The sequence below is a fragment of the Pleurodeles waltl genome, chromosome 3_1, assembly GCF_031143425.1.
Source record: "Pleurodeles waltl isolate 20211129_DDA chromosome 3_1, aPleWal1.hap1.20221129, whole genome shotgun sequence".
Taxonomy (NCBI): domain Eukaryota; kingdom Metazoa; phylum Chordata; class Amphibia; order Caudata; family Salamandridae; genus Pleurodeles; species Pleurodeles waltl.
This window is the reverse complement of record NC_090440.1, coordinates 958,479,152-958,506,932: the sequence shown is the minus strand read 5'-3', so window position 1 is coordinate 958,506,932 and position 27,781 is coordinate 958,479,152. Positions and strand designations below refer to the sequence as shown.

Below are 27,781 nucleotides of genomic sequence, written 5' to 3'. Positions count from 1 at the left end.
GGTGTGAAGCACCCAATTTCCCTTTCTGCACCATCAGCTTGATTCCAGTTATTGGCTTGGCAGGGGTTTGTCACCCTCCTCCTGCATTTAGTTATTAGTCGCTCTTTATCACAGTAGACCTACTCTGTTTTGTGGCTGCTAAATTGGTTTCCTTAATCCTTTGTTGAGTTTATCACTGTCAGATCCCTTTCACATTTACTGTTTTACCCCTTTCGCCCTATAGATTTCTGCTTCTTTTTTCGTCAGTGTCTCCAAGTTCTCCATTTGTGGGGCAATGCCTACGTCAAAGTAGCCTTACCTCCCTGTTCCTTTTTATGGCTTACTATGGTCCTAATACCTTACATTATTTCAATGTCTTGCCGATTTCGTCCAACAGTGTATCAGCGCTCTTTGCAATGGACCCTACTGCACAACACACAGACACACACAGACACAACCAGAGATATGACAGAAGCGATGTCGCCTCCAGACTGCTGTGGCACTTTCAAATCCATTCAACTGTATTCTCTTGCAGTTGGCGAAAGCAGCAGCGATTACTCCTTAGATGGGATGAAACTGATCTTGTTTGCACTGCATCTCCTCATTGCTCCATTTATGCAGGTTTTGTTTTCCATTTTCTTCAGTAGGGGCTATTTTGTCACTGTTTGCCTTCACCAATGCTCCATGCTTATGAAGAGGCACCCCTGCCCCTCGCCAACAGGCGCCTGGTGTCAAGCAGGAGCCCATACCCATTCACAGACAGCACCCTGTTAAAGTCACATGCTCCTTGGCATACAATTGTCACAGCTTGGCTGCCCCAGGAGTCTATCCACCTTGAGTGCTGTAGGCATTTCTTGAGTTCAGGTTGCTTTTCTTTGTCCTCACGACCTGGCCGGCTTGCAACCTCCTCTACACTGTCTATTCAGATGCTTCTCCAGCCTAGATCAGACCTGCCTCCGTGTAGGTCTTCAACGATCTCGGGGCTTGAAACTCCTGGTTACCTAAATCAACCCTTTTTGTCTATATACACCATGTGTGTGTTTTTAGACTCATCGTTGCTCTGCCTGGGAGTATTTTACATTTCTAAAGGGTCCACCGTGGCTCCTCGTAGTTCTCTTTCTTGACACTGAAATAAAGCACCCATCTATAAGAAATGTAAAAGACAATGCAGGAAAAATGTTTTTCTCACCCTTATTCCGATACAGGGAATAGAGAAAGTCCAGTTAAAACTTGAACTAAGTGTCTTGCAGGAGAAAGTGGTAACACTGGGTTTGGACTTTCCTGGGGGGTTGGCAAATTAATCTAGATAGTATTTTACAGGTTTACATTATTCAAATGACCATCACAACCTGAGCTAATCTTCAAAATTTGCTGCTTAAAGGCCGTACTCGCGGTGGTGATCCGACCGCTGCATCCCTGGCGGTCCGCCCACCAGATAACGATGCTGACGATTGGACCGCCACAACACCGCGGCCACCGTCGGGATCAGAGATCCTGACAGGCTGGCGGCAGTGAAAGTCGTGGTCACCAACTGACTTTCCTTTCTGCCAGCCTGTTCGACTGGGTCCTCGCCATGAAAAGTCAGGTGGAAAGTCAGAGTTGGGGGTCACCCTGTCAGCACATTAGGAATGTGCACTGTCTGCCAAAGTGACGGTAAAGTGATGGATATACCACCAGCCGTATTACGAGTTCCATAGGACATAATTGACTCGTAATACGGCTGGTGGTATATCCGTCACTTTACCGTCACTTTTGGGACGGATTAACACCTCCTCCAAAGTTGTAATAACCCCCCAAATGATTCTTGACATAGGTTGCTGTTTTGCTCTAGGTTTCAGAACACAGGATGGCATCTTTGCCAATGATGAGCATGAAACATGACAGTCTCCCCTTTGCATATATATATATTTTTTTACTTATTTTATGTTAGGAAGCTAGACTGTCACTATTATGGTAGGATGCTTCAAATCATTTTATCACTTCCTTGGGATTTGCTGCTGTTTTGAATTTTTATCTTCAAAATGATGTATTGTTTTCTGTACTGTGGATTAATTTGATGGATTTAAAGTGATAGTTGATTACATAGACAGACAATAATAATACTAATAATAACAACAATAATAATAATACTAATACTAATAATAATAATAACTTGCTGTGTACCTACCCCAATATCGAACAAGGAGCTCACTGGTTTGTGATCGCTTGTCTTTAATTCCATGTGACTCCGATAGTCCAGCTGTACGACAGTTTTCCCTTTCCACAGAATGCGGTCACACCAGGCAGGGGTTCTGCATTTCTCACTGCAAAAATGAAATGCAGACTAAAGACAGCAGTTTATCAGTAAATGCACACAATTTTGAGAACCAGAAAAGGATGTTACTATCAATATAAAGGAACAACAATGGTTGCTTACTTAAAAGTTCTTTCTTTTCAATTTATCATACAATAATTTTTTTATATGTCTATTTTAAGTCACACTCTACTTCGCTAGACACCTATCACTGTATATTTCATACTGAGCGTGTCTGCAAACCATTTGACCAACCTATTTTATTTTAAAAGTATTTTGATTCATCATGTAGTCCACACCCCCTTATAAAGCAGTTAGGGCCTGATTACAACTTTGGCGTAAGGGGTTAATCCGTCCCAAATGTGACAGATATCCAGCCGGCCGTATTACGAGTCCATTATATCTTATGGAACTCGTAATATGGTGGGCGGGATATCCGTCACATTTGGGACGGATTAACCCCCTCCACCAAAGTTGTAATCAGGCCCTTAGTCTCTAATGAGCACTGAATAGTATTTTCAAGTTAAACATGAAAGGTAATCCAAGAAGCTGTTTTTTTTTCCCTGCACAGGTTTGTCAGTTATTTTTGATTGATTTTGTTTTAAGCATTTCTGTAGCTCAGCATCCTTATTTAATTTCCCTTATATGTCTTTACTAGTGATCTTGAAATTTAACACAAAGATAATTGTTTGGGAAAATAAAATGTGCATTTTAAGCATACATCTAAAATGAAGAGGTTTTACTGCAGGAACCTATATAAAATGCCAGTGTGCATAATATTTTCTGACTTTAACTGAGAATGTGTGTCCATATAAGCTTTAAATTCTGGTGGCACCAATACCTACCTCCAAGCTCTCCCTGTACCTGAAAAATTATTGTATACTAATTGAATGTTACTATTACAGCATTTATATAGCCCATCTAGATCAAAGAGTTACAAGGGTGCTTTACATGGAACAAAAACGTATAGCAAGAAAAACATCAATTAATAGGAAGGAGAGGAAATTAATGTGTCTAGAATTACTGAATTCTAGCTAATGTAAGCAGGATGGAGAGATGATGGAGGTGGGCTTACTGAACCCAAAGGAGAATGGTCGTAGTTGACATGTTAGCTTTGTAATAGAAATTGTTTAAATAAACATGAGGTTCTGTCTGAAGGCCTACATATATGCAGTCATTCTTAGGTTAAGTGGAAGAGAGTTCCAAGTGGAAGTAGCTGCTCCAGCTAAGGATTGGTTTCTGGCTTGTAAAGATTGTAGTTTTTTACTAGTAAAGTTTCCTTGCGTCTCAGGCCTCTGGACTCTATCGAGGTGGTTAGGAACTCACCTAAGTAAGGTGGAGTATTAACATATAAGGCTGTATTAGTGAAGAGACAAACCTTGAAGAAGATTCTTAGTTGAAGAGGAAGCCAAAGGATATCATAGAGAATAGGAGTGATGTAGTATTTGTTTCCCAGTGTACCCATCTAGCAGCCTAGTTTCTTTTCACAACTTTCCGCGTCAGAAGTGCCGAGCCATGAAGAACATTGAGACTGCTGCACCAGAAGTAGGGCCCTGAAAGGGAGTCCATGTCTCTAGAAATCAGTTTGCAGGAAGGATGGGTGGGTCTGTAAGGAATCTGCAACTAGAATATGTCTTTACCAGATAGTTTGTTACAAAGGGTAAGTAACTTGTTCATCTAATAGAGACTTCTAGTTGCAGATTCCTTACCTTAGAATAAATAACCAAAGCAATACCATCTCAGAGGATGTTCTGAAAACCAAGATCATACTATGAAGTCCTGTAGGACCGAACGGCCAAAGAAGCCTTCCCTGGGGACCTGCCTGTCCAGGCAGCAGTGTTTCATGAACGTGTATAGGGATGACGGCGTTGCTGCTTAGCAAATGTCCAGGTCTGGAACTCACCGTGCTCATGCAGTGGTTGCAACAGTTGATCTGGTGGAGTGAGCATGCAAACCCTCAGGAGGTTGCTTCTTAGCCAAAGCATAGCACATTTTGATACAGAGAACGACACATTGAGAGATGGTCTTTTTCTTCACCGCCCGTCTTTTCTTTGCACCCACATAACCAACAAAGAGTTGATCATCCATCCAGAAGTCTTTGGTACAATTGAGGTAGAACGCCAATGCTCTTTTTGGATCCAGACAGTAAGTCTCTCCTCTTCATGACAAGGATGAGGTGGTGTGTAAAATGTAGGGAAGGTGATAGATTGGCCTATATGAAAGGGCGTGACCACCTTAAGGAGGAAAGAGGTCCTGGTACGAGGCACCACTTTACTACGATGGACAGAGAGAAAGGGGGACTTTGGAGAAAGAGCTTGCAGCTCACTCACTGCAGAAGTGATGGCAATAAAAAAAAAACTGTCTTTAAAGTAAGAAGCCGCAGAGGACAATTATGAAGCGGCTCAAAGGGAGCACACATAAGGAACGTGAGTACCAAGTTCAAGTCCCACTGGGGCATTATGAACGGGGCAGGTGGAACCATGTGGGTAATCCCCTTGAGATTTAAACAAGGACGGTTGATCTGGTAGTCTGAGGAAAGCACAGATGGCAGACAGATAACTTTTAAGGGTGCCCAAAGGACAGCTCTGCTGGGCAAGAGTGCAAAAAAAAGAACCTCAGACAGAGGTGAAGAAAGGGGATCAACAAACTTCATGGAACAGAATGCCACAAATTTGTGCCAACGACAGGCATATACCGTTTTGGTGGAAGGACGCCTGGCTGCCAAGACAACATTACACATGGAAGGTCAAAAGCTATCAACTGCTGCAACTCAATCTCCACGCAAGAAGGCAGATACTGTGACTGTTTGCGTGGAGAACTGTCTCCTGCTGCTGCGACAGAATAACCTCCCAAAGAGGCAGCCTAAGTGGAGGATCGATGGCCGGTGGTTCTTGATCTTCTTGAGAACTCTGGGCAAAAGTGGTATTGGCGGGAAGGCATACAGGAGGCCTGAATTGAACTTGAGACAAAAAAGCGTCATGGAGCGAGTGCTGCATTGATACTCCAACACACAAAACAGCTGACATTGCATGTTCTCTGCAGAGGCGAACAGATCTAACCAAAGCTCTCCCTACTGCTGAGAGAGACCTTGGATGGAGACGCTATTCGTGATCGACCATGCATTGATGGCGGAGTTTGTCTACTTTGGCGTTCAGAGAGCCTGCCAGATGTTGAACAACCAGGGATATGCCTTGACATTCCAGCCATGTCCAGAGGCATAGAGCCTTCTGACAAAGGGTCCACTATCCCCACCTTGCCCTGCTTGTTGCCAGTGTTGTTGTCCATGAACACTTGCACCACTTTCCCCTTGAGAGACGGACAGAATGCTTTCGATGCAAGCCTGATCGCCCTGAGCGCCAGAAGACTGATGTGGAGCATGTACTCTTCTAGAGACCAGGCACCTCTGATCTCTGCCTCCCCATGTGGCCACCACATCTCAGGAGTGACGAAAATGTCACTATTGCAACACAAAAGGTTGATGGACGGAGTGCTGAAACTTTTCAATCACTCACCCCCAGTCACAGATCTGGGTTTAATCCATCATTCTTTTGCTCACCATGCTACCCCAGTTTGGACCCAGTCATATGCCAATCAGTCTTGACCCGGTTACCCTTGACATGGAAACAGTCCAGCCCGAACTGACAGGCCAGGTCCTCCCTGGACCGGAAACAAGCATCCTGGTACCAGTTTCAGGATATCACCCTTCATCAGCCAGACTAGCTTGAATCCAGTGGCACAGTGAGCAAGGGACCCACGTCTGGGCATACCCTTCCCACTTATGGCAAATTTAGCAACACAAAAGGATGATGGACAGGGTGCTGAAACATTTCAACCCCTCACCCCCAGTCACAGATCTTCTTTTGCTCACCATGCCACCCCAGTTTGGACCCAGCCATATGCAAATCAGTCTTCACCCTGTTCCCTGAGTCCGCTTTGTCTCTGAAGAGACGGGTTCAATCAAAGATCATGTCAATAAGCAATTGCTGGAATCACCCGAAAAGCCATACGTCCTCAACCAAGAGTGGTGCCTCAAGGCCACTGTCGATGCAACAGATCTTCCTAGTCCAGCTCACAATGCATTGTGAACTTGGCTGCATCTCTCCCATCAGCAACAGCTTGGGAGAGAATGGCCTGGGTTTGAGCCTCCTACAGGATTTGTGCACCTGCGTGACCGTATCTCATAAGGTATGGGATAAGCGGCCCAAAAGGCATGCGGTGTTCATGGACCACAGGCCCAGACTGGAGGAAGAGAACAACTTCCTCCCAATCAGACTGGAGAAAAAGAACAACTTCTTCCCAAGTAGGTCCAGTCTTTTGGACTCCCTATCCGAGGGTGCCGATGGGAATTCCCCAGAAGAGGAAGAAGCCTGGATGACTAAGCTCTCAGGCGTAGGGTGTTGAGTCAAGAATTTAGGATTGTTAGGAACAGGCCTATGGTGGCGGGCAATCATCCTGTTGAAAGGAGCCCCTGTACTGGGTTTACACCATGTCCTCAGCAGGACATCAGTGAGGGCTTCATTAAAAGGCAAAAGGGGTTCTGACGTAGAAGCCCCGGGCTGAAGCACCTCCGTCAGGAGGTTAGTCCTGACCACCACAAAGGGCACCAAGAGGTCCAGGTCCTCAGCTGCTCTTCTCACCACAATGGAATAGGAGACTCCCTCATCCATAGCCAAGGTAGGGGGAGAAAGCATGCCAGTGTCGAGACCACTAGCTTCACCCAATTCCTGAGCCTAGTCCATTTCTGGATCATCTAGCTGGAATTCTGTAGGGTCCAGTGACCCCTCCACACCTTCACCGCATGCGTACCCATAAGTATTTCGGGTCAGGATCTAACCTGGTGAAAGTAGGCCCCTTCGAAGTTGGAATCGGCTTTGAGCGCCGATAGTCCGGCCCCGGGTTGGAGTCAGGAATGAGAATGGAATGATGTTGATCATGGGCCCAACCGGTGTCGGAAGGGTTGACGTCTTCGCCGGCCCTGTGAGATGTTGCGATGGCACAACCAGCATCGGCACAGATCTGATAATGGATCCTGGGATGCCCTCTGGCGTGGAGGTCGAAGCTGTCGGTGTGGAACCTGAAGGGGCCCCCTCTGACCCTCCTGGGCCAGAGGACATAACAGGAGGGTCTGTCTGCCCAAAAATGAGGTGCATGGCTTTGTAGAACTCCCAGAGTTGGGGAAGGATGGCTCAGGCTCCCAGAAACTCGGGGAGGTGTGGAGCCAACCCAGAAGCAGGCTCTGAAGACTGAGGACTGGCGCATCGATGCTCCTCCCGCGTTGCATCATCCGAGCGACGGGGTGTAGTCGAATAACGTTTGTTGTTCTTTGACTTCCTCTTCTTGTGATCCGCATGTTCCGGGAACTTGCAGTGGGACGAAGACGAGGGCTGGTGGCTCCGCTAGCGGTCTCGTGACCTTCCTCTCAAACGAGACTGGGAGCGACGCGGAGCCAAGCGCAGGACCACTCCCTCAAAGCCTTCGGGTTCATGGTCCAGCACTTGGAGCACGACTTCCGGTCGTAGTCACATTTAAGGGAACACAAACAGACGAGGTGCGGATCTGTCACCAACATAATGTGGTGACAGGAATAGCACAGCTTGAAACTGGTCTTGTGGGAAGACATCTAGACGCATAAAGAGTATCAAAACTTGGATAAAAAGGTTGAAAAGTCATAAAAAGGCGACCAAGGGTAGCTCTTCTCCAGATCTGTGCGTAGGCTGGTGCAGAAAAAAAAGAACTGACATCAGCGCGCGGAGGTGGCACCCATATACGACTGCGACCATGACGCCAAAAATGGATGCAGAGTCATGTAAGGATGCACAAGTGTACTGCTTGAAGAAAAATCTCAATGTCTAGTCTGACCCCTGGGGGGAATCCTAAGGTAAGGAATCTGGAACAGGAAGTCTCTATCAGATCATCTCTTACACTTTGTAGCTTTCCTATAATTGACAAGGAACTGCTGACTAGCTAGGCAGGAAAGGCTGTGAGAAATTGGGGGCAGGGTGGCTGTCTTTACTAGCTTCACATTTTCTGAGACACTACAAACAGATAATCATAATAGGTGTATTCCTCTTCACAGGTACAAACATTATTAGTGTTGAATCTCCAGGAACTGTTCTCTCATCAGTCCTTTCTAATGGCTACATGACCTGCCTGGCATGCATTACAGAAACCCACATCAGTCATCAAATGAATGCAGCTAAGACCCCCATCATCTTAACCTCGAAGAGTGCCACAGGACAGCATTGGATGTGCTACTACTGACCCTGTATAAAGAGCACACAAATCAAAATCCTGCTCATGGGTCCAGCTGAACCAACAATCCTTTGTTTGATCTGGCCAGACATATAGTTGTCCTGTCATATGCCCACACAGAGAGCACACAGCTCTTTATAGTGTAGTTTGAAGCTGGGACTACTGAAAATGTATTTATTTAGGACTACGGATGAAGACACTTTATAAGTGCATGTAACCATACAACTCTACTTCCCATAGGCCTAAGATGCTTTAATCATTTCACAGCTGCTATGAAAGCCTTCCATAAGCTTTGTTCAGTACACAAGTCAATGATTATATAGAGGGAACTATTGACTAAGGTAATTTGCACTTCCATACAAATGTTCGGTCAGGGTAGAGTTGACTCTTCTGTTTAAAATGGATTTACCATTTCATTTTACGTTGCCAAACAAGGACTCTTTTTTCATTGTGACCATTTATACAAAATATTTTTGCAATGTTTTAGACACACTTTCTTAACTATGGTAATAGTTATATTAACTGTTCCGTCTTTCAACATGTTTGCACAACTGGTTGGACTTATTCAGCAAGTCTTTTCACTAATATGAGTTGCAGCAATAACATGCTTTGCCTCTCTGTGAACAATAGTCATATAACACGTACCCTTTGACAGTGTAATGCTTTTAAATATATTGGGTAACGGTGTGGGTACTCTCACTAGCTGTGTGGGTTACTGATATAAGCAAACTTTGAGTGCCATATGTCTATCAGGGATTTTCATGGGGCCCAACACATTTGATTCATTGTAGTACACAAGTAAACGCATAGCTGAATCCTGGGCTAATGCTCATAATTGTCCAGACTTCCAACCCAGCTCTCAACCTGGTCTCCTACTGCCTGATCAATAACAAGTGCTTTGGCGGATGATCTCTGCATATCCAAGGCAAAAACCTATGGAACTCCCACTAGAAGCACCTAAGACTGAAGGAGGACTTCTTGATGTTTGAAAATTGAGTGGAAACTTGCTTATTTCATTCAATTCCATTTTTCTTATTGACTGAAACACAATACACTTCATAAGGACCACATCAAACTGTGCTACACCTACGCAATTCAGTCTTTTAAAAAGGAAGTTTGGAGAAAAGAGGTTCTGGTCAACTTTTCACTGATCCTATGCAGTGATTAATCTGTAACTTAAAAAAACGCTCACCATTCGAGTGTCCATTTCTATGGCGCAATCTACTTGCTACCACCAGAATGAGTTGATACTCTTTCCAATAACTGAGCTAACACCTCAAGCTTGTAGCATTTAGCTTGTCGCCAAGGTATTTACAGACAGTAACTAAATAGTCTTGAGAAAGCACATGAATAAATGAGGTAATCTTCCTATGTGCACTGTGGAGGAGGTAAATCTGTTGCAATGGTCCTCCAGCTCAAATTCCGTTATATATTTTATGCATTATCAGTTTATGTCCCTGGACTATTTTTGATTGATTTTTTGACACAGAAAAACATGAAAAAACGTATACACCATTCGCATGACCGACTCGCAGCAAAGAACAATAGCATATCACATAGACATATGGCTATGGCACGATATTCAAGGTAAAAATTGTTACATTAAGACGACCACCTTTCCCAGATTTCTTTATGCTTATGCGGGCACCTCTGCACAGAATAGACTAGCTCCTCCATTTTGGCAAATAGTCTATTGCAGTCCTCCATTAGGCCGGAGAAGGGGCTTGCGCAGATTTCCAGTGTCTTGCAATGGCTTGTTTAGCCATGGTAATGCCAATGTCCACAAACATACGCTCCCTTCTGGGGCCATCCAGATCATCCACAATACCTAGTAGGGCAATGTGAGAGGAACAATGACCCGGGTGCTCTGTTCTCTTGGACAGTGTAGAGAAAATCCTTGCACAAAAGTGCGCAATGCTGGGGCATTCCCAAACCATTTGACAGAAACCACTGTCACTATCACTATAACATCTAGGACAGGCCACTGCAGGAGGGATGCCCATCTTCCCAAGGCGATGGGGAGTAAAGTGTAAGATGTGGAGGTACTTCAGCATGATGAGTTGTAGGCATAAGAAGATGACTAATTCTCCTGGAGCCATCTTTGCATTTTGCCAATCGCTTTCCTCTATGAGAACTACCCAGCCCTCCCATCGTTGTTTTAAAGCTTTAAAGCAGTTTGGGGCATTTGCTATCAAGGATCAACATAGGGTTGAGATGGCTCCCCGACCCAAAGGGCCAAGCATGATTTTGGGCTCCAGGGAGTTATATTCTGGTTGGCTAAAAGAGGCTGGCGAGCCATTAAACCATGGCATAACTAAGTATTTTTAGAACTGGGATTTGTGAATCGTGAAGTCTGCCGGCAACTCCAGAAAGAAGACTATTTTGAGGAAATTAAATGCAGTAATCTCCAGAATTGTTTGGGAGTCAAAACAGATTAGGAACAGATGCCCTATTGCTATGTACATCTAATACTTTCGAGAGAAGGGTGGGCTCAACTGGAAAGGAGCCTCAATTACTATGTGGCTCCTGGGAAGTGGCTTAAATTGCTGGAGCAGATTGTTTTATATCAGGAATCTCTTTTTTTTAGACCTTTTATGAACCCTAATGAACTATTTCAATTTGGGAACGTTAAACACTTACAAGAAGTCAAATTTGAAATTTGGGCTGTATTTTCAAATTTTACTTAGAATTAAGGATGTACTAGAGTTTCTAATATGTGTGCTACTTCAATATTACATAATTCAATTTCTACAGCTTTTTCAAGATAACTATTTGAAGTTCTGGCAGAAGAGGCAGGTAGTGAACAATGACAATGTGTTATGAGAATCTAATATTAAAGCACTTTAGCAACTGCAAGTTAAATTTAACTTACTGCGGAATAAAATCTTCAAATTTTTCAATAGAAATGCTAGGTACATAAATACCTATGTCGTAAATGTTTCCCCTTGTAAACCTCATTTTAGTACGGTGGATTCATCTATTTTAAATTTCTATGACCGTCTACTTATCAAAAAACAATGATACGGACATTTGAGCAAACAATCAGCTGACTAGGCATGGAAATAAGTGAGAAAGAGTCTTCCCTTTTTATTAGAGATGAACGTGCTTACATTTAGACCAGTCTAACATGAAGAAGCCCAATATTGCACTCTATTTGATTACTATATCACACAAGCTAGAATTGCAAAATGTAACTAAGATTCTCGAGGTGAATTTCTATGGATTGGCAGATATGGTTCACATATTTATTTTAACCTTCCAGGCACTATCCTCAACCTGGGAGGCAATATACAAAGAGACTGGCAGTAATTGAAATAAGACAGTCACGATACAGCCTGATACTCTGGTTCTGAGTGATGTTTCTTTGTCATGGAATATAGTAAAAAAGCCACAGAAAGATAAACATCCCAACACCATTGAGAGGGTTGGCAACAAATCAATTAAGCTTACTGCCTCAAACTACAAATTACTATGATAAACCGTAGATGCTGCAAATTTGAGGCATTCTGGACACGCTTAAAAGCATTATTCCTAATTATGATGCAGAGGGTCCCCTTACCCGAATAACCTTTTTCAGTTAACCTTCTTTCTCTCGTATTACACTTATAGAGAGCTGGGCCCAAATTTTATTTAGATTTGACTGGTTTTGCCTAGCTGAGCCAAATTTCTAATGAACAAGTTGCTTACCTTTGGTAACACCTTATCTGGTAGAGACACAGACTAGCTTCAGATTCCTTACCTTAGAATTCTCCCCAGGCGCCAGCCAGACTGGATCCAGAAAAACTTTTCAGCAGTACCTCTGTGCGTCAGTAGAGGGCGCTGTGCAACTTCGTATCGATGTTGCCATTGTCAACTGGATATAACAGACGGAGTCCATATAATCCCTCCTCCGATGCGCTGACGTCAGCTTCTTCTGTGACCAGAATCTGCGCAACAACGCGGAGCGACCATGGAAGCTAGCAAAGGAACAGTGTGCCAAAAAGAGAAAAAGATGTCATTGTAAATTACCATCACTGAATGGAAATGCTTGGTAGGATGAAACCAAACAAGGTATAGCGAGGTAAAATAAAGTAGTTTGCTGAATGGGGAGGATGGGTGAAAAAGAACCTTCATCTGACCAGAAAATTAGTGGAAGACCATAAAACATTGCAAGAAGACATGGAATGCCAAGGGGAGCAGAGCACATAGCAATGAAAAAGGAATCTATCAAAGACAACATTCAAGAGGATAATAAACATGTTTAACCCTAAGTGAGGAGCTGTACCAGTAAAAGGGCTAAGGACCAAGGTGCAAGACCACCGCAAAAGTTCCGCAGACAATTGGGAGCCTGCACCCAACAATGGAGTGCCACAGAGGATATGTAAACATGAGGAGGAGGAGTGATGCATACATGCTGCCTCACCAGGATGCATAGGCGAAACCAGCAACGAATAAAAAGTCAACGCTGGTAGGAAGAGTACGTCGAAAACCAGATGGCACTTCTCATGGAACACCAACGGAGGAGCTGTTGAGAAGCGTAACATAACTGCAATGCATAGAAAAAGGGACAAAAAGAGACACATTGTGCACCATGTGAGTGACAGATGATGGAGAAACGAAGAGATCGGAATAGAGACATGCCGAAACACTGACCTGCACACATCTAGATGTAATGAAAAGGTGTTCGGACAAAGGCATTGCATAGATAGAGTCCAACTAGACACATCTATAGGCGGAGATGCAACACCTAATATAAGCAGACATACATATATACATACATAGTATATGGAAATAGAGGGGATAAAAGGAGCTAAACAAACAGCAACCCCATGACAAAAGAAAAGAGGGGAGCAAGAGAAAAAATCCAACCCCTCTAGGAAGGAAAAAGCCTGTCAAGCAGGAAAAGGAACTAAAACCCAAAAGAAACTGGCAGAATAACCTACCTATAGGAACAACAGAAACCTTGTGGAATATACAACAAAGTCAACCCCAGACGGGAAATCGTCACAGGAGACAACGCCAGCCATAGAAGGCCAAGATAATGGCAACGAGTGGTCCAGCAGGCGGAAAAGAACTGCTGAAGGAAGAACCGAAGGAAAAAGTAAAGGTGACATTGACTCCCAGAATGGGCTCTGAACAGTGGACCTGAAGGGTTAAACAAGGTCAAAGCTAATGTAAATACCAGAGACTACCACTCTGAGCAACAGAACGAAATATGTCCAGAGTGGAAAAATGGTGACCAAAAGGAAGAGACATAATTGCTGTTGTGTTGCCAACAGGGATAGATTAAGCAAGTGTTAGGACAGCATTCCTATACACTAAGTACTGGAACATAGCGGAGAAAAGACAACAATAGAACACAAAAAGAAGGGGAAGGGACAGAAGCAACCTGAGAGGGAAGGGCTAACAGTCTTTAATAAAGACAAGAACCCATACTCTGAGAAATTAATCCCCAAACCTTGGCAGAAGAGGGCAGGGGGTTCGAAAGGAGAAAGCACACTGACAACGTTGTACAACTAGAGCAGCAAGGTAAGGAAATATATATATATATATATATATATATATACACACAGGGAGTGCAGAATTATTAGGCAAATGAGTATTTTGACCACATCATCCTCTTTATGCATGTTGTCTTACTCCAAGCTGTATAGGCTTGAAAGCCTACTACCAATTAAGCATATTAGGTGATGTGCAGCTCTGTAATGAGAAGGGGTGTGGTCTAATGACATCAACACCCTATATCAGGTGTGCATAATTATTAGGCAACTTCCTTTCCTTTGGCAAAATGGGTCAAAAGAAGGACTTGACAGGCTCAGAAAAGTCAAAAATAGTGAGATATCTTGCAGAGGGATGCAGCACTCTTAAAATTGCAAAGCTTCTGAAGCGTGATCATCGAACAATCAAGCGTTTCATTCAAAATAGTCAACAGGGTCGCAAGAAGCGTGTGGAAAAACCAAGGCGCAAAATAACTGCCCATGAACTGAGAAAAGTCAAGCGTGCAGCTGCCACGATGCCACTTGCCACCAGTTTGGCCATATTTCAGAGCTGCAACATCACTGGAGTGCCCAAAAGCACAAGGTGTGCAATACTCAGAGACATGGCCAAGGTAAGAAAGGCTGAAAGACGACCACCACTGAACAAGACACACAAGCTGAAACGTCAAGACTGGGACAATAAATATCTCAAGACTGATTTTCTAAGGTTTTATGGACTGATGAAATGAGAGTGAGTCTTGATGGGCCAGATGGATGGGCCCGTGGCTGGATTGGTAAAGGGCAGAGAGCTCCAGTCCGACTCAGACGCCAGCAAGGTGGAGGTGGAGTACTGGTTTGGGCTGGTATCATCAAAGATGAGCTTGTGGGGCCTTTTCGGGTTGAGGATGGAGTCAAGCTCAACTCCCAGTCCTACTGCCAGTTCCTGGTAGACACCTTCTTCAAGCAGTGGTACAGGAAGAAGTCTGCATCCTTCAAGAAAAACATGATTTTCATGCAGGACAATGCTCCATCACACGCGTCCAAGTACTCCACAGCGTGGCTGGCAAGAAAGGGTATAAAAGAAGGAAATCTAATGACATGGCCTCCTTGTTCACCTGATCTGAACCCCATTGAGAACCTGTGGTCCATCATCAAATGTGAGATTTACAAGGAGGGAAAACAGTACACCTCTCTGAACAGTGTCTGGGAGGCTGTGGTTGCTGCTGCACGCAATGTTGATGGTGAACAGATCAAAACACTGACAGAATCCATGGATGGCAGGCTTTTGAGTGTCCTTGCAAAAAAAGGTGGCTATATTGGTCACTGATTTGTTTTTTTTTTGTTTTTGAATGTCAGAAATGTATATTTGTGAATGTTGAGATGTTATATTGGTTTCACTGGTAATAATAAATAATTGAAATGGGTATATATTTGTTTTTTGTTAAGTTGCCTAATAATTATGCACAGTAATAGTCACCTGCACACACAGATATCCCCCTAACATAGCTAAAACTAAAAACAAACTAAAAACTACTTCCAAAAATATTCAGCTTTGATATTAATGAGTTTTTTGGGTTCATTGAGAACATGGTTGTTGTTCAATAATAAAATTAATCCTCAAAAATACAACTTGCCTAATAATTCTGCACTCCCTGTATATATATATGCAGAAGAAAGTGAACTGCAGCTAGGAGCAGAAAAATGGTCAGAAGGAGTACTACTATGTCAATGAAGAGGACAAAGATTGTGGCACATGGCCAAACAAAACATATGGGCCAATGCACAAGGAGGATATAGCAGACCATGAGAAGGTTAGAACTGGAATAGGTGCACCATGAGGTTGGCATAGAGTGCCCACTGTAAAGTAACAAACCAGAAAAGATGTAACCCTGGATTTGAGAGCAAAACACCTCCTTGCACCCAATGGGAAAGGACAGAACCAAAAACTGAGTTGGACCCCACCGAAAAGTTGGGGGAAGACAGAACGTACCAGTAGAGTCCTTACTTATAGCAGGGGCTATATATAGTAACAACTTCCAAAAGAAGCACCCAACAAGATCTCTATAGGGAACAGGCAACATAAAAAGATGCCTAAAAGTCTAGAGCAAATGTTCCTAGAAGCAGGGACTGAAAACGACTCTCACATGAGGAAGAACCCCATAGACAGCAACTTTTCTAGGCATGCCCATAAGCAGTGACAACAGAAAAATCCTCTCTAAGAGGGATGAGACCAAAACAGGGTCAGTAGAAATAATGGAATATGTCCACGACAAGTTGAAAAAGAAAACACACCTGTGGACGCAGTACCACAAACTAAGGCACTAGGCAGTTTGAATATGGTAATAAGAAAAAGCACACCTGCAAGGAACAGGAACACCACACCAGGTATCATACTGGAAGCAAAAGGCACACTGCCTGTATTAGCGGTAGAAAGAAATAGGGGAGTAAAAACGGCCCCTGAAGAAAGGAAGGAAACCAATATAGAACTGGAACACCCTCCTGTACCACCAGGAGGCTTCAAGACTGAGCATGACCTTGAGTGTCTCTACAGTGGCATAAAGCTGAGTCGGCATGCGCACCAAAAAGTGAGGTGACATGAAAAGGCATGTCAAGTAAAGATGTCTGCACAGCCTCCGAAAAAATTGGAAGGATGCAACCATGCCTGCCGACGCAGAGCCACTGAAGAGGCCATTACTCTTCCAACAGAATCAGTGGTATCCATAACACATTTGATACTATACTTGGCAGTGTGCGGACCATCTTGTAGTAAGAGAACTAGTATATTCCTAGCCTGCTTAGGTATAGAAGGCAAAACATGCTCCACCGAGTCCCACAAGACCTGGGAGAAGCAAGATAGGACACAAGAAGTGTTGACTGAATGGAGGGCAGAGCTAGATGAAAACCATCCAACTTTCTGCCTCTCACTCTGAAGGGGCATGAATCTGTGCAGCTAAAACAGTGTGCACCACAAAGATATGAGCAGTCAGATGCCGATGGAGGCAAGGTGGATCCTCCTGGGCTGGTCTGTATATATGTGAAAAAGAGTGTTCCACAAAGGGGCCCAAACTCCCAAGAGGATATCATAAAGAACCTCACAATAAGGAAGGACCAGCTCTACAGAAGCTTGGGCAGGATGTAAGACATCAAGTAAAGGGTCTGTGGACAACTGAACAGCAAGAAGTTGTAAATGTAACACTTCTGAAACACACTTTAACATGTTTGCTAGAGCAGAACTTGCTTCTGAATCCAACCCAGGGGACGACAGCAGGCTGGAAGCCGGGGAGGAGCCAGGCCAGTAGCATTGCCCAAGTCAAATAACCATCCAAGTGTGGAAGCTGAATGGTGTTGGAAATGGGAGGCAGACAATCCAAACCATGCTCCTCAGATTGAGGAATTGGATGGTGGGACCCAGAAGACACAGGGCAAGAATCTGAAATTGCCAAAAACATTGGGGGCATGGCACCATCACCACTGGAGTCAGCAAGGCAGAACTCGATGGTGACAATTGAGCCGGTAATGAAGAATCAGGCACAGAAGGTGGAAGCCACAGGATGTGCACCAGCGCCAAAACGACCCCGGAAATGGATTTGGGGGGCCACATGGGCACTGAGGACAAGGTCACTGGTGAAGATCCTGTCAGGGCACCCTCCACCTTCTTAGGGCTCAAAGATGCTACAGAGTGTGGGGCAGGCCCAAAAATGGCATGCAGGGATGAGTAATAGTCCAGCATCTGGGCCAGAGACGCCCCGGTGCCAGGAAAATACGGGAGACGCGGAGTGGACTCCTGAACGATCTCAGAAGAAAGAGAGGAGCCACATGTGGGCAGTGAAGCCGGAGGAGGACGCGATTTCGACTGCAGGTGATGCTTACTTTGAGACTCTGATGAAGCCATATGCGAATGAGTCCTATAGCGTTTGCACAGACGGGTCTTGGAAGGAGAAGAACTTAGACGCCTACGGGAGTCTTGGGAAGACTGCAACAACCGTGCCACCAGGAGCTTTAGCCGCTGCTCCCTCAACTCTTTCGGCCTCAAATGTTGACAGGCGTCACAATCTTCAGCGTCATGATCGGTGCCAAAGCACCACAGACAGACAATAAGGGGGTCCATGACCAACATCTCTCAAGCACAGGACCCACAGGGTTTAAAGCCAGAAAGCATACACATTGTTCTATCCGCAGGATTGTCAAAAAAGGGAGGCCAAATGGCCAAAGGAACCTCTGTCTGGATCTGTGTTGTAGCACGGAAAAGAAGAAACTGACAGCGCATCGAAGGAGGAATTATATGGACACCGTCGACGTCATATGCAGAGAACGACATTGATACGGAGTTGCATGGTGCTCTCTACCGACACACAGAGGCACTACTGAAAAGTTATTCTGGATCCAGTCTGGGGAGAATTCTAAGGTAAGGCATCTGCGGCTAGTTGCCTCTATCAGATACTTATTTTAAGGCGTAAAAGCAATTATTGTCTGTTGCAAATGTAGACATTTTCCTTTTACCTTGAGGTAAACAGTACCATGTTTGACTGAAATCAGTACTGAGAATCTAAGTAAAAACACCACTTGTAATATGAGCATTAACTAAAATTAACCAAAGGCTTGTCAACAATTTTAATTTTGGAGGGCAAAACCTTCAGACCAATCATGTAAAAAGAACTTTACATGAACTTTATAATGACCTATGTGCACTAGAACAATGTGTTTTTTCCTTCCAAGAGTCAACTCATAGTATATTTGCTGTCAATACACCCAACATTGTGAGACACAAAACTATCACTAACAGTTCAATAAAGTTAGTGAGAACCTGTCTGCTTACCTGAGCTAAGCAATCAAAACATGAGAGGTTACTGTAAGCCTAACCTGCAACGATCACATGGTCTCCATCCACTAACTAAGCAGAGCTCAATTGTGCTCCGAGAACTAAACAAATAGAACCATAACACCAATTGAACCCGCTTGTCAACCAGCTTCAATCTTTTTCTATTATTTAGCTAAGATATTAATAAATCACTAAATACTGACAAAGATATTGGCCACAAACTAACTAGGAATCATGTGGCATTCTAGGCACAAGTGATTACTATAATGTCATGAAAAATGTTTTTATCAGGAATGATTTGGAACCAAGCAAGTTTGTCAAATGTCAAACAGATGTGTAAATGAGTAATAATGTGTGACTTTGGTTATGACATCAGTGATGTCAATGTTGATATCATGGGTAAAGGCACCAAGGATATAATTACTCTAGTTGCCTTTTTTTTTCATTAGTGAATATAAAATAGAGACTGTTCTGCTCCCTACAATCCTTGTAATAAGCATATGTTCCTCCTTGAAGGGTTCCATTAGTTAGATGAACTATAAAATGTCAGATATTGGCAAATTCTCGTTGAATGGTTTCCCTTTGGATGCTAGAAAAGTGAATTGGAATGCTGCAGGAATTGGAACAGCTAGTTTGAGAGCTATTTAAGATTCAATGCATTTTCTCTGCATTTCCTCATACTTTTCGCTATTACAAGAGCACAAAAAGGCAACACACAAAATGCCCTTCCTTGTAAAATTCCAAATGAACAACATCTGGAAAGCATCCATATCTGTACAGAAAGGGGCAGACGTCCAGTTCATGTATACTCGAAAATCTGTTAAAGCACTCTAATGACATTGAGTTCATGCATGTAATGGGCAACACCTTATTTACTTTTTTACAATACCATGTAATTTTAGGTTAAAGTTGTTTGCGTTCTGTATGTATCCTATGAGAGTGAACCAATAAATATTTTTACTTTGTATAAAAATAACGGAGACTGCTGAAATTCCAATCAAGAGCAATATATATCCTTATTGACAAAAACTTTATTTACCTTCTGCAGCAACATTTCTGGTGGATACTCAGTCTATTTGTAGATTCCTCACCTCTTGAATACTCCTCTAGGCAACAGACAGTCTCAGAAAATCTTTTTCAACAGCACTGCCGCAATGGTAGGGTGCCAAAAGTGACATTGTCGACCCCATAAAGCACCCCACCATTTTACCGACGTCAGTTTCCCATCCATTCTTTCCATGCCCACAAGCAGCATGAGAATTACATAAGGTAAGATATGTAGAATTTAGAAATGTATGTTGACCCACAGCCATCCACCAAAACAGAGAGGTTAGATGGATCGGTGAGGAATCTGCAGATAGACAAAGTATCCAACAGAAAGAAAATGTTACCCTGTAAGCATATGTTTATTGCTGTAGATTTACATGCTGTTAATACTCCAGTTATTTTGTTTTGAGCCCGAATGTGTGTGAGTTGTTTCTCTTTTAAGAAGTCTTCTCGAGTCACAAGGCAGTGTGACTTCACCTCTTGCTGGTAATGCGCATAGTCATCAGCTCCATTGTTAGATTGTTTTCTGCATGGTCGGTGAGCATGGAGCTCGAGTAAAGTGATACAGAACAGAAAGAGAGAGATGACCATGCAAGAGAAGTATGAAGGCATGATAACTGCAACAGCAGAGGCTTGCGGGGAGAAGGGTAGGCACATGTGCATCTACAGCACTACATGTCTAAACTGATGCTTACATAGTTAATAACAGTTTGAGGCATGCGTGGATATAAACACACATGCTGTGCAAAGGCTGTGAAGCAGCCCTCCCATAAGTGGTGGCTAGCCTGTGTGGACTGCAGAAGAGTGAAAAAGGGTAAGGCGTACAGCTTGCCCAGTGCTGATTTGTTGGTAGCTAGTACGTCCACACATTAGTGTTTAGTAAAGCTGTGGGGTGTAGACTAAGTTAATCAGCGCTGGCTTGTTGGCATGCTAGTATGTCCACACAAGAGTGCTCAGTGAAAGTGTGTGGTGCAGACTGAGTAGCTGGGGGTTCTTGGGAGGCTCAGGGGGACCTCATGCTAAATGCAGATGGGTAAACCTGTCCTCAAAATAAGGGGAAAAAAACAACTGTGATGTATTGATTGAGAGTCCCTACCTTAGACAAGGAACTACCTCGCGGTGGCCTAAAGAATAGGGATCCTAGGCCCTGAAGAATGCCCCGAGACCTCTCACGGCTCCTAGCAGTGGGCAGAAACATGTCGGCCAACTTTTAGTGAGGTGACCCAGTGAGTCCTTATTCTCACCGTGGTGTCCCGCCCCGTTTTTAGTCGCACCAGTAGTTACTACTATTAAAGTGTAGATCACACACAGGCGACTGCCTAGGTGCTTTTATATCCCCCTAGCGTAGCTGGATCCCATTATCTCCAGATATAATTTATTTACGCACTCCCTCCCGTTCTTCTAACGGTGAGGTTGAGTCTGCCCAGGTAGTACTATCCTACCGGGGTGGGGCTAGGTGGTCAAATGATGAAGCATGACACTATATAGTGTGTGAGACCACTTAGTCCGTAAAAGGAAATTCCCCCCCCCCACCTACATTTGTCATAGCACCCACACCACGCATTCTCTGACCCCAAAGAGGTCCAGGAGCCCACGGTGATTCTCCCGTGTACAGAGCTCTACATTATCGGTGAACCCCATACTTTTGTGTGGTAACTAGTAATACAAGGCTGTCATGTTGGCTGCCCGGTTGAGAACTACCTTGCCACAATGTGAAGAAGAAAAGCCTTCAGGACTAGATAGATGGGTCGGAGCTCCAGATAATTTATGTGGAGACCTGGTGACAGGAATTTCACTAGTCTTCAACGTTTATGTTCTGTAGGTGTGCACCCTACCGAATGAAAGGTACATCTGTTGTAATGGTAATCTTCAGAACAGGGTAAAGGAAAGGTCACCCTTGTAATAAATTGATTGTGTTCCACCACTGCGGAAAGCAATGGGTGTGGCAGAAAATCAACCCTAGATCAACCCCAAAGACCCTCTGCCCGAGACCAGTGATGTGTTAAGCATCCTGCAGCGGGTACATGTGTAACCTGGTGCGGGGTACTATGGGTAGTCAGGAAGCCATCATGCTGTGGAGGCATATGACCATGTGGACTGTGACCTGTGGATCGAACTGAAAAAGAGGGAGCAAAGCATAGAAGGACTGGATCCTTGCAGGGCTGGGATAGGCATTGCCCACTTCTGCATTGAGGATTGGTCCTAAAAACGGTTGGAACTCAAGGGAGTTGAAGGTGCGACTTTACAGATTTGATGGTTAGTGCCAGACCATGAAAGAGGCTTGTGATGGCCTGCGTGTGTGCTCTTTATCAGCCAATCATCCAGGTAGAAATACACGGATGCCATGTCTTCGCAGGTGCGCGGCTACTGCTGAAAGGCATTTTGTAAACACTTGAGGTGCCTCGGAATGGCAGCACCTTCAACTGATAGTGCCTGACCATAAACCAGAGGTGGCACTGAAGCGCTGGATGAATCAGGATGTGGGATATGGAAGTAGGTGTCTTTGAGGTTGAGTGCAGCCATGACATCGCCGTGTTGTAGCAGCGGAATGACATCCTGAAGACTGACCATGTGGAAAGGTTCTGAAAGAATGGGGTTCATTGAAGGTCCCGAGATTCAGAATAGGCCTGCGGGACCCATCCTTTTTGGGAATGAGGAAATGAAGGGAATACAGCCTTGAACCCTGTAGATGTTGTGGCACAGGCTCTATGGTCCATTTAGAAGTGTCTGCGGGGTGGCATGTTGGAAGGAGTAGGAGTGAGCTCCAAATAGTAACCATGTTGAATAATGTCTAATACACAATGGTGTGAGGTGATGTGTTGCCAAGTGGGTAAGAACCTCTGAAGTCGTCCCCCGATAGGTGTTGAGTGGTCAGGGGGAAGGTGGGGCAAGTCACTGCTTGGAAGGGCCTTCAGCCTGCAGACGCTGGAAGGAAGTTGAGGCATCTGGGGAGGTGGCCTTGGAGCTGCCTTAACACGCTGGCATGCCAAAGAACACACGAGGGGTAGGTGCCTGGAGGGCACCCATGGCTTTCGTGGTCTACATTTCTTTTTTCATCCTTTTCACCATATATCAACCTGTATGCCAAATAGGTGCTCCCCATTGAAGGCCATGTTGAGGAGATGCTGTTGGATGTCCTCTTGAAGCCGGAGAAACTAAGTCAAGTATGTCTGCATAGGAGCACACTGGAATTGATGCAGTGAGCAGAAGAGTGAGCAGCATCAAGGGCACATCTGATGGCAATATTCAAAATGAGCTTGCCTTTCGAGACTAGCTCATGCCCTCTTTTGTGGTACTCCTCTGGGAGATGTTAAAAGAGCTCCTCCATCTGGTCTCAGTGGGCCGGTCAAATCAAGAAAGCAGGCTGATGGAGATGGTGAGGCACAAGTGGTTGGCTGATTGCGCCATGACATGCTTACCAGCTGCGTCAATGCGCTCACTTTCCTTGTCTGGCGGTGGCATGTTGGCAGTATCTTGTGCGTTGGCTCGTTTGAAGTCATATGTACCAACAAATAGTGGGTCTGAAGGTGGGGCTTTTTATTTTTTTGTCTACCAGAGGGGTGACAACACAGGCTTTAATCAACTCCTTCAAGATGTCCGTGGCAGGTTTAAGCCTACTTTTCATCACTGGAAGATACTACGTGGAATGTTGTGAGGACAGAGTTTCCAGCAGAAAACCCTCTTCAATGGAATCCCTATGCATGTTGACCTTATGGAATGAGGCCACCCTACCAAGGACCTCATGGTAGGAGGTAGTGAGTGGTTTGGGATGGGTGGGATAGAGACAGGGGTTTGCGTCTGCTGGCAGGTCAATGTTTAATGAATCCCAGGGGTCATCCTGTGTGGGGCCTGTCATAGGGATCCCCTAGGTATTGGTCCCCAAAAGTGTGGAGACCTCTGTGGTATCAAAAGAAGGGGTTAAGCAGGAAGAGAAGGTGAGGATGGTGGGGTCTGAGGTCAGATTGGAAGTATGGAGTGGACAAGGGCTGAGGATGTGGAAGATGACTGCTAGCCTTGTTCCGCTTCTTCTGCTTGGGTGGTGGTAGAAGTTCTAAAGCCTCCTTGACGCTGAGCTGTCTCTTAGATGTATGCGTGGAGCGCGCTGGTGACTGGGCGAGGATCAGTCCTTTGTGGGGGTGGATCATGATGTGCCGCTGGCAGGCGTCAAGTTCGTATTGCAGCTTCTGGAGGACAGGTTTCACAGAGCCAAGACAAGATGTCTGTTTTGGCACCGAGGGCTTTGGTGCCGGCGCACGGGTCACTGGTGCTGAGAGGGCTTTCGATGTTGAAGGCTTTGGTTCCAGTGCCGAAGTAGAGGTGGTTGGGGCAGAGTGTGTCGGCTTCAAGATTTTCTTCAGAGATGAGTCGTGGCTGGGAATGGTGTCCAAAGCTGAAGTTCAGTGCTGACCATGACTCAAAGGCACTGGCAGGCTGGAAGTCTGTTTTTGAGCCTCAAGCTCAGCTGTCTGGTTTCAGGCCCAGAGTTGCACATAGTGCGAGCGGTGTCGAGGGGGCAGGGGAGGAGGGACCAAACTCACGACCAGCTGAATGAAAGAAAAAGGTCAGTTCCTCCCCCTCAGCAGTCAACGGCTACGGGACATGTTCCACCGTAATGTACCTCGGTGAGGTCTTGGGTGTTGTTTCCACTTCTGCAATGCATTTCCAAATGACAATCCTGTTGGTCCCGAAGTGTCTTTTTAGACCAAAAGGAGCAGCAGCTGTTGCAGAGGTTGCAGACATGATGGCAATCAGCCCTAGGGTATTTCGCACAACACTGAGGACAGTAGTGGAAGGGCATTTGTTCCATCAAAGCCTAAGCATGGCAATGGCAGAGCAAACACATGGAGCAGACCCCAAAGGGTGAGACCCCTCTGGGGATGTCTAAGTCAGCCCGATGTCTGTTTGAAACAAAGCTGCATGCGTCACAATGATATGAGAAAGTCAAACTGTGATGGCAAAGAATACCAACAGAAGAGAAAGGACCCAAGGAGAACCAAGGAGAACATCACAATAGTATTGATCCAGAGCTCACTAACACACATCCAAACCAGATTGGGGAAAGAAATCAGTCTAACATTGGAACCAATGAGCATGTTCAATACCAACAAGAGGTGGAGTCATGCTGCCTCATGACTCAAAAAGACATCTTCAAAGAAAAACAACGTGCACAGTTCTGGGCCCAACACTTGATGGCAAGATTATGCACGGCATGTGTATCTACAGCCAGACATGCCTCAAACAGACTGTGTCAAAAAGTAAGTAACTTTTACTTCTGATGGTTGCATCTAACAGCAGATTCCTCATCCCTTGGCTAGATTCCCAAACAATATTCACCTACAAAATGAGGGGCCTTGATGGATGATTATATCAAGCTGTGCTGTAGCACACACCAGGCAAAATGTCCATTCCTCTTCATATCCGAATGCAGGCAATAGTGTTTGGCAAACTTGCGAAGGATAGCAATTCTGCAAACATCACCTATAGGACTACCCTAGCCTAAGCAGATCTTGAAGGACTTGACCCTTGTGGACTGTGCACTAATGTCTTCGAATGGTTATTTTGGGCCACGGCATAGTATATTTTAATGTACAAAGTAGTTTACCTAGATAAGAATCTTTTCTGCACTGCTTTTGCTTTTCTGCTGCCTACATAACCTATATTAATGTGGTCATCTTCACAGAAGTCCTTAGAGTGGTTGATATAAAATCTCACCACTCTTAAGATCCAGCTTATACAGCCTCTTCTACTCCTTTGTAGGGTTAGGAGGGAGAAAGAAGGTTGGATGGAAGAGTGATTAATTGACCAAGATGGAAAGGTGTCACATCTGTTAGGAGGAAAACAGCTTTAGTTGGTGAAAAGAAGGGGTACACTCATTGTTTGTAATTCACTAACACACCTGGCTGAAGAAATGGCAACTAGGCAAACTGTCTTAATTGTTAAACGTCTTCTTAAACAACAGTGAAGGGGCTTAAATGGAGCTCCCATCCACAAAGTAAGAACCAGGAACAGATCTCACTGTGGTATAGCAAAAGGAGTGGGAGAAAACATATTGGCCAGACCTTTCAAGAATTGTAAAACAATAGGGGACTTGAAAAGGGACGACTAATCCAGGAGGCAAAAAAAAAAAAAAAGCTGAAAAGGTTGCTAGATACCCCATTACTGTACTCTTGGCACAGCCTTCCTGAGTCAATGAAAATCCAAGCCTGAGAATGTCAGACAGCTGTGGAGTAACGATGGGCAGATAACACCCCATCATGACATCAGGCGTTTGCATGTGATTTCATAAAAACAATTTCATTTCATTCCATTACTGAGAAACCATTTCACCTAAACTGTTTAAAGGAAATTTTCAGAATGAATGGCTTTTACCATTTCATAGAAACCAATGGATAGAATGCCTTTTTGTTCGAAATTGCCTTTTGCATGCTTACTTTATAAGGTGTAAAGGCAATGGTTGCAGGTCTCTCAGGAACAGCTGTGTTGGATGTATTTATTTCAGCGCTTTACTTCACGGTACCTCATTTCAGATTTATATCTCTAACACTGTCTAACAATTGTTTTGGATACTTTTAATTCACTCACCCCTCACCACCACTAGACACCTCTCGCCCGGATTCCTCACAACCCCTGAACACCATCCATTCCTGCCTCCTAAACAACACTCACCACATCTATCCCTGAGCCCTAAAACCCCTTTCCATCCATAAACCATAAATTCAACACTACATCTAAAGTACACTCATCCCTGGCCTCTACACTACACCCACCCTTGAACCCTAAAGGCCCTTTCTACCCCTACATTCCTCCGATCCCTGAACCTTAAACTCCACTTTACCTCTAAACTCCACCTATTCCTGAAACCTTAAAACCATTTCTGTGTCTAAAACCCACCCATCCCTGATCTCTTAAAACACCTGACCACCCTCAAACTGCACCCATTCCTGGACCTAAAAAAAACCTCACCATGCTTAAACACCACCCATTCATGACCCTAAAAACCCCTCATCACCCTTAAACTCCCACTCCTGAGCCCTAAAAACCCATTTCTACTACTAAACTCTACTCCACCTAAGAATCCTTAAAAAACACCCTTACCAGCCCTAAACTTTACCCATCAATGAACCCTAAAAAACACCCAACACCCCTAAACTCCACCCATCCAGAACCCTAACTCCCCATTCCTAATAACCAAAAAACCCTCAACCCCCCCCCAAACTCCACATCCATGAACTCTAAAAACCCTTTCCATGTTTTAACTTCACCCATTACTGGCCCCTAAAAACCCTAATCACCCCTAAACACTACCCATCCCTGAACCCAAAACCACCACTTTAGTCCTAAACTCCTTCAAATTTAATGTAATTTTAGGTTTTTTCAATAAAAACTATCCTTCTTTTAAAATGTTTCCTTTAATTTTCGATTTGTTTGTATTTCCTTAAAATTGATTTTCCATGATTTGGTTTCTTCCAATGTGGTTTCCCAATTTTTGTTTTTCCATTCATTCACATACATCACATCAGGCAGCTGGTAGGCAGTCTAGAGTCCTCACTAACTCTCCATGCATGAAGGTGTAGGCCTTGGGGAGTTAGGTGGATGATCTGTCTCTCCAACCGAGAGAGAAGATACCCCATGAGAGGAGAACAGAGGTGGATATAGGGAGAGGTTCTGATATTTCTGCTAAGTAATGGCCACCTGGTGTTGACAGAAGTTGAGGCCTCTCCCAAATCCATGAACATTTCGATCCTACTAGAATTCCTTCCTCAGGAGCTGGAGACCAGGAGAGCGGACCGTGGCAGAGCTCACTTTGAAACATTCCAAGACTGAATCAGCCTTTTCCCACTAACAGCTAGGTATCTACAAAGGGAAGGTCCATAAAGATGGATTGCACATACAGGAAAAAACAGAATTTCTCAGCCTTACATGCCATCCTGACAG

At 44.4% G+C, this 27,781-nt stretch overlaps 1 protein-coding gene across 3 annotated transcripts in view; it reads right to left on the bottom strand.

Annotated features, from left to right (window-relative positions):
• INPP5B (inositol polyphosphate-5-phosphatase B) overlaps nucleotides 1–27,781 on the bottom strand; it is a 738,051-nt gene that overhangs the window by 271,980 nt on the left and 438,290 nt on the right. For all 3 annotated transcript variants that reach the window (XM_069223977.1, XM_069223978.1, XM_069223979.1), the window contains one exon: nucleotides 2,147–2,282. In XM_069223977.1, coding sequence (XP_069080078.1) covers nucleotides 2,147–2,282 — 136 coding nt within the window. The remainder of the gene's footprint in view (nucleotides 1–2,146; nucleotides 2,283–27,781) is intronic.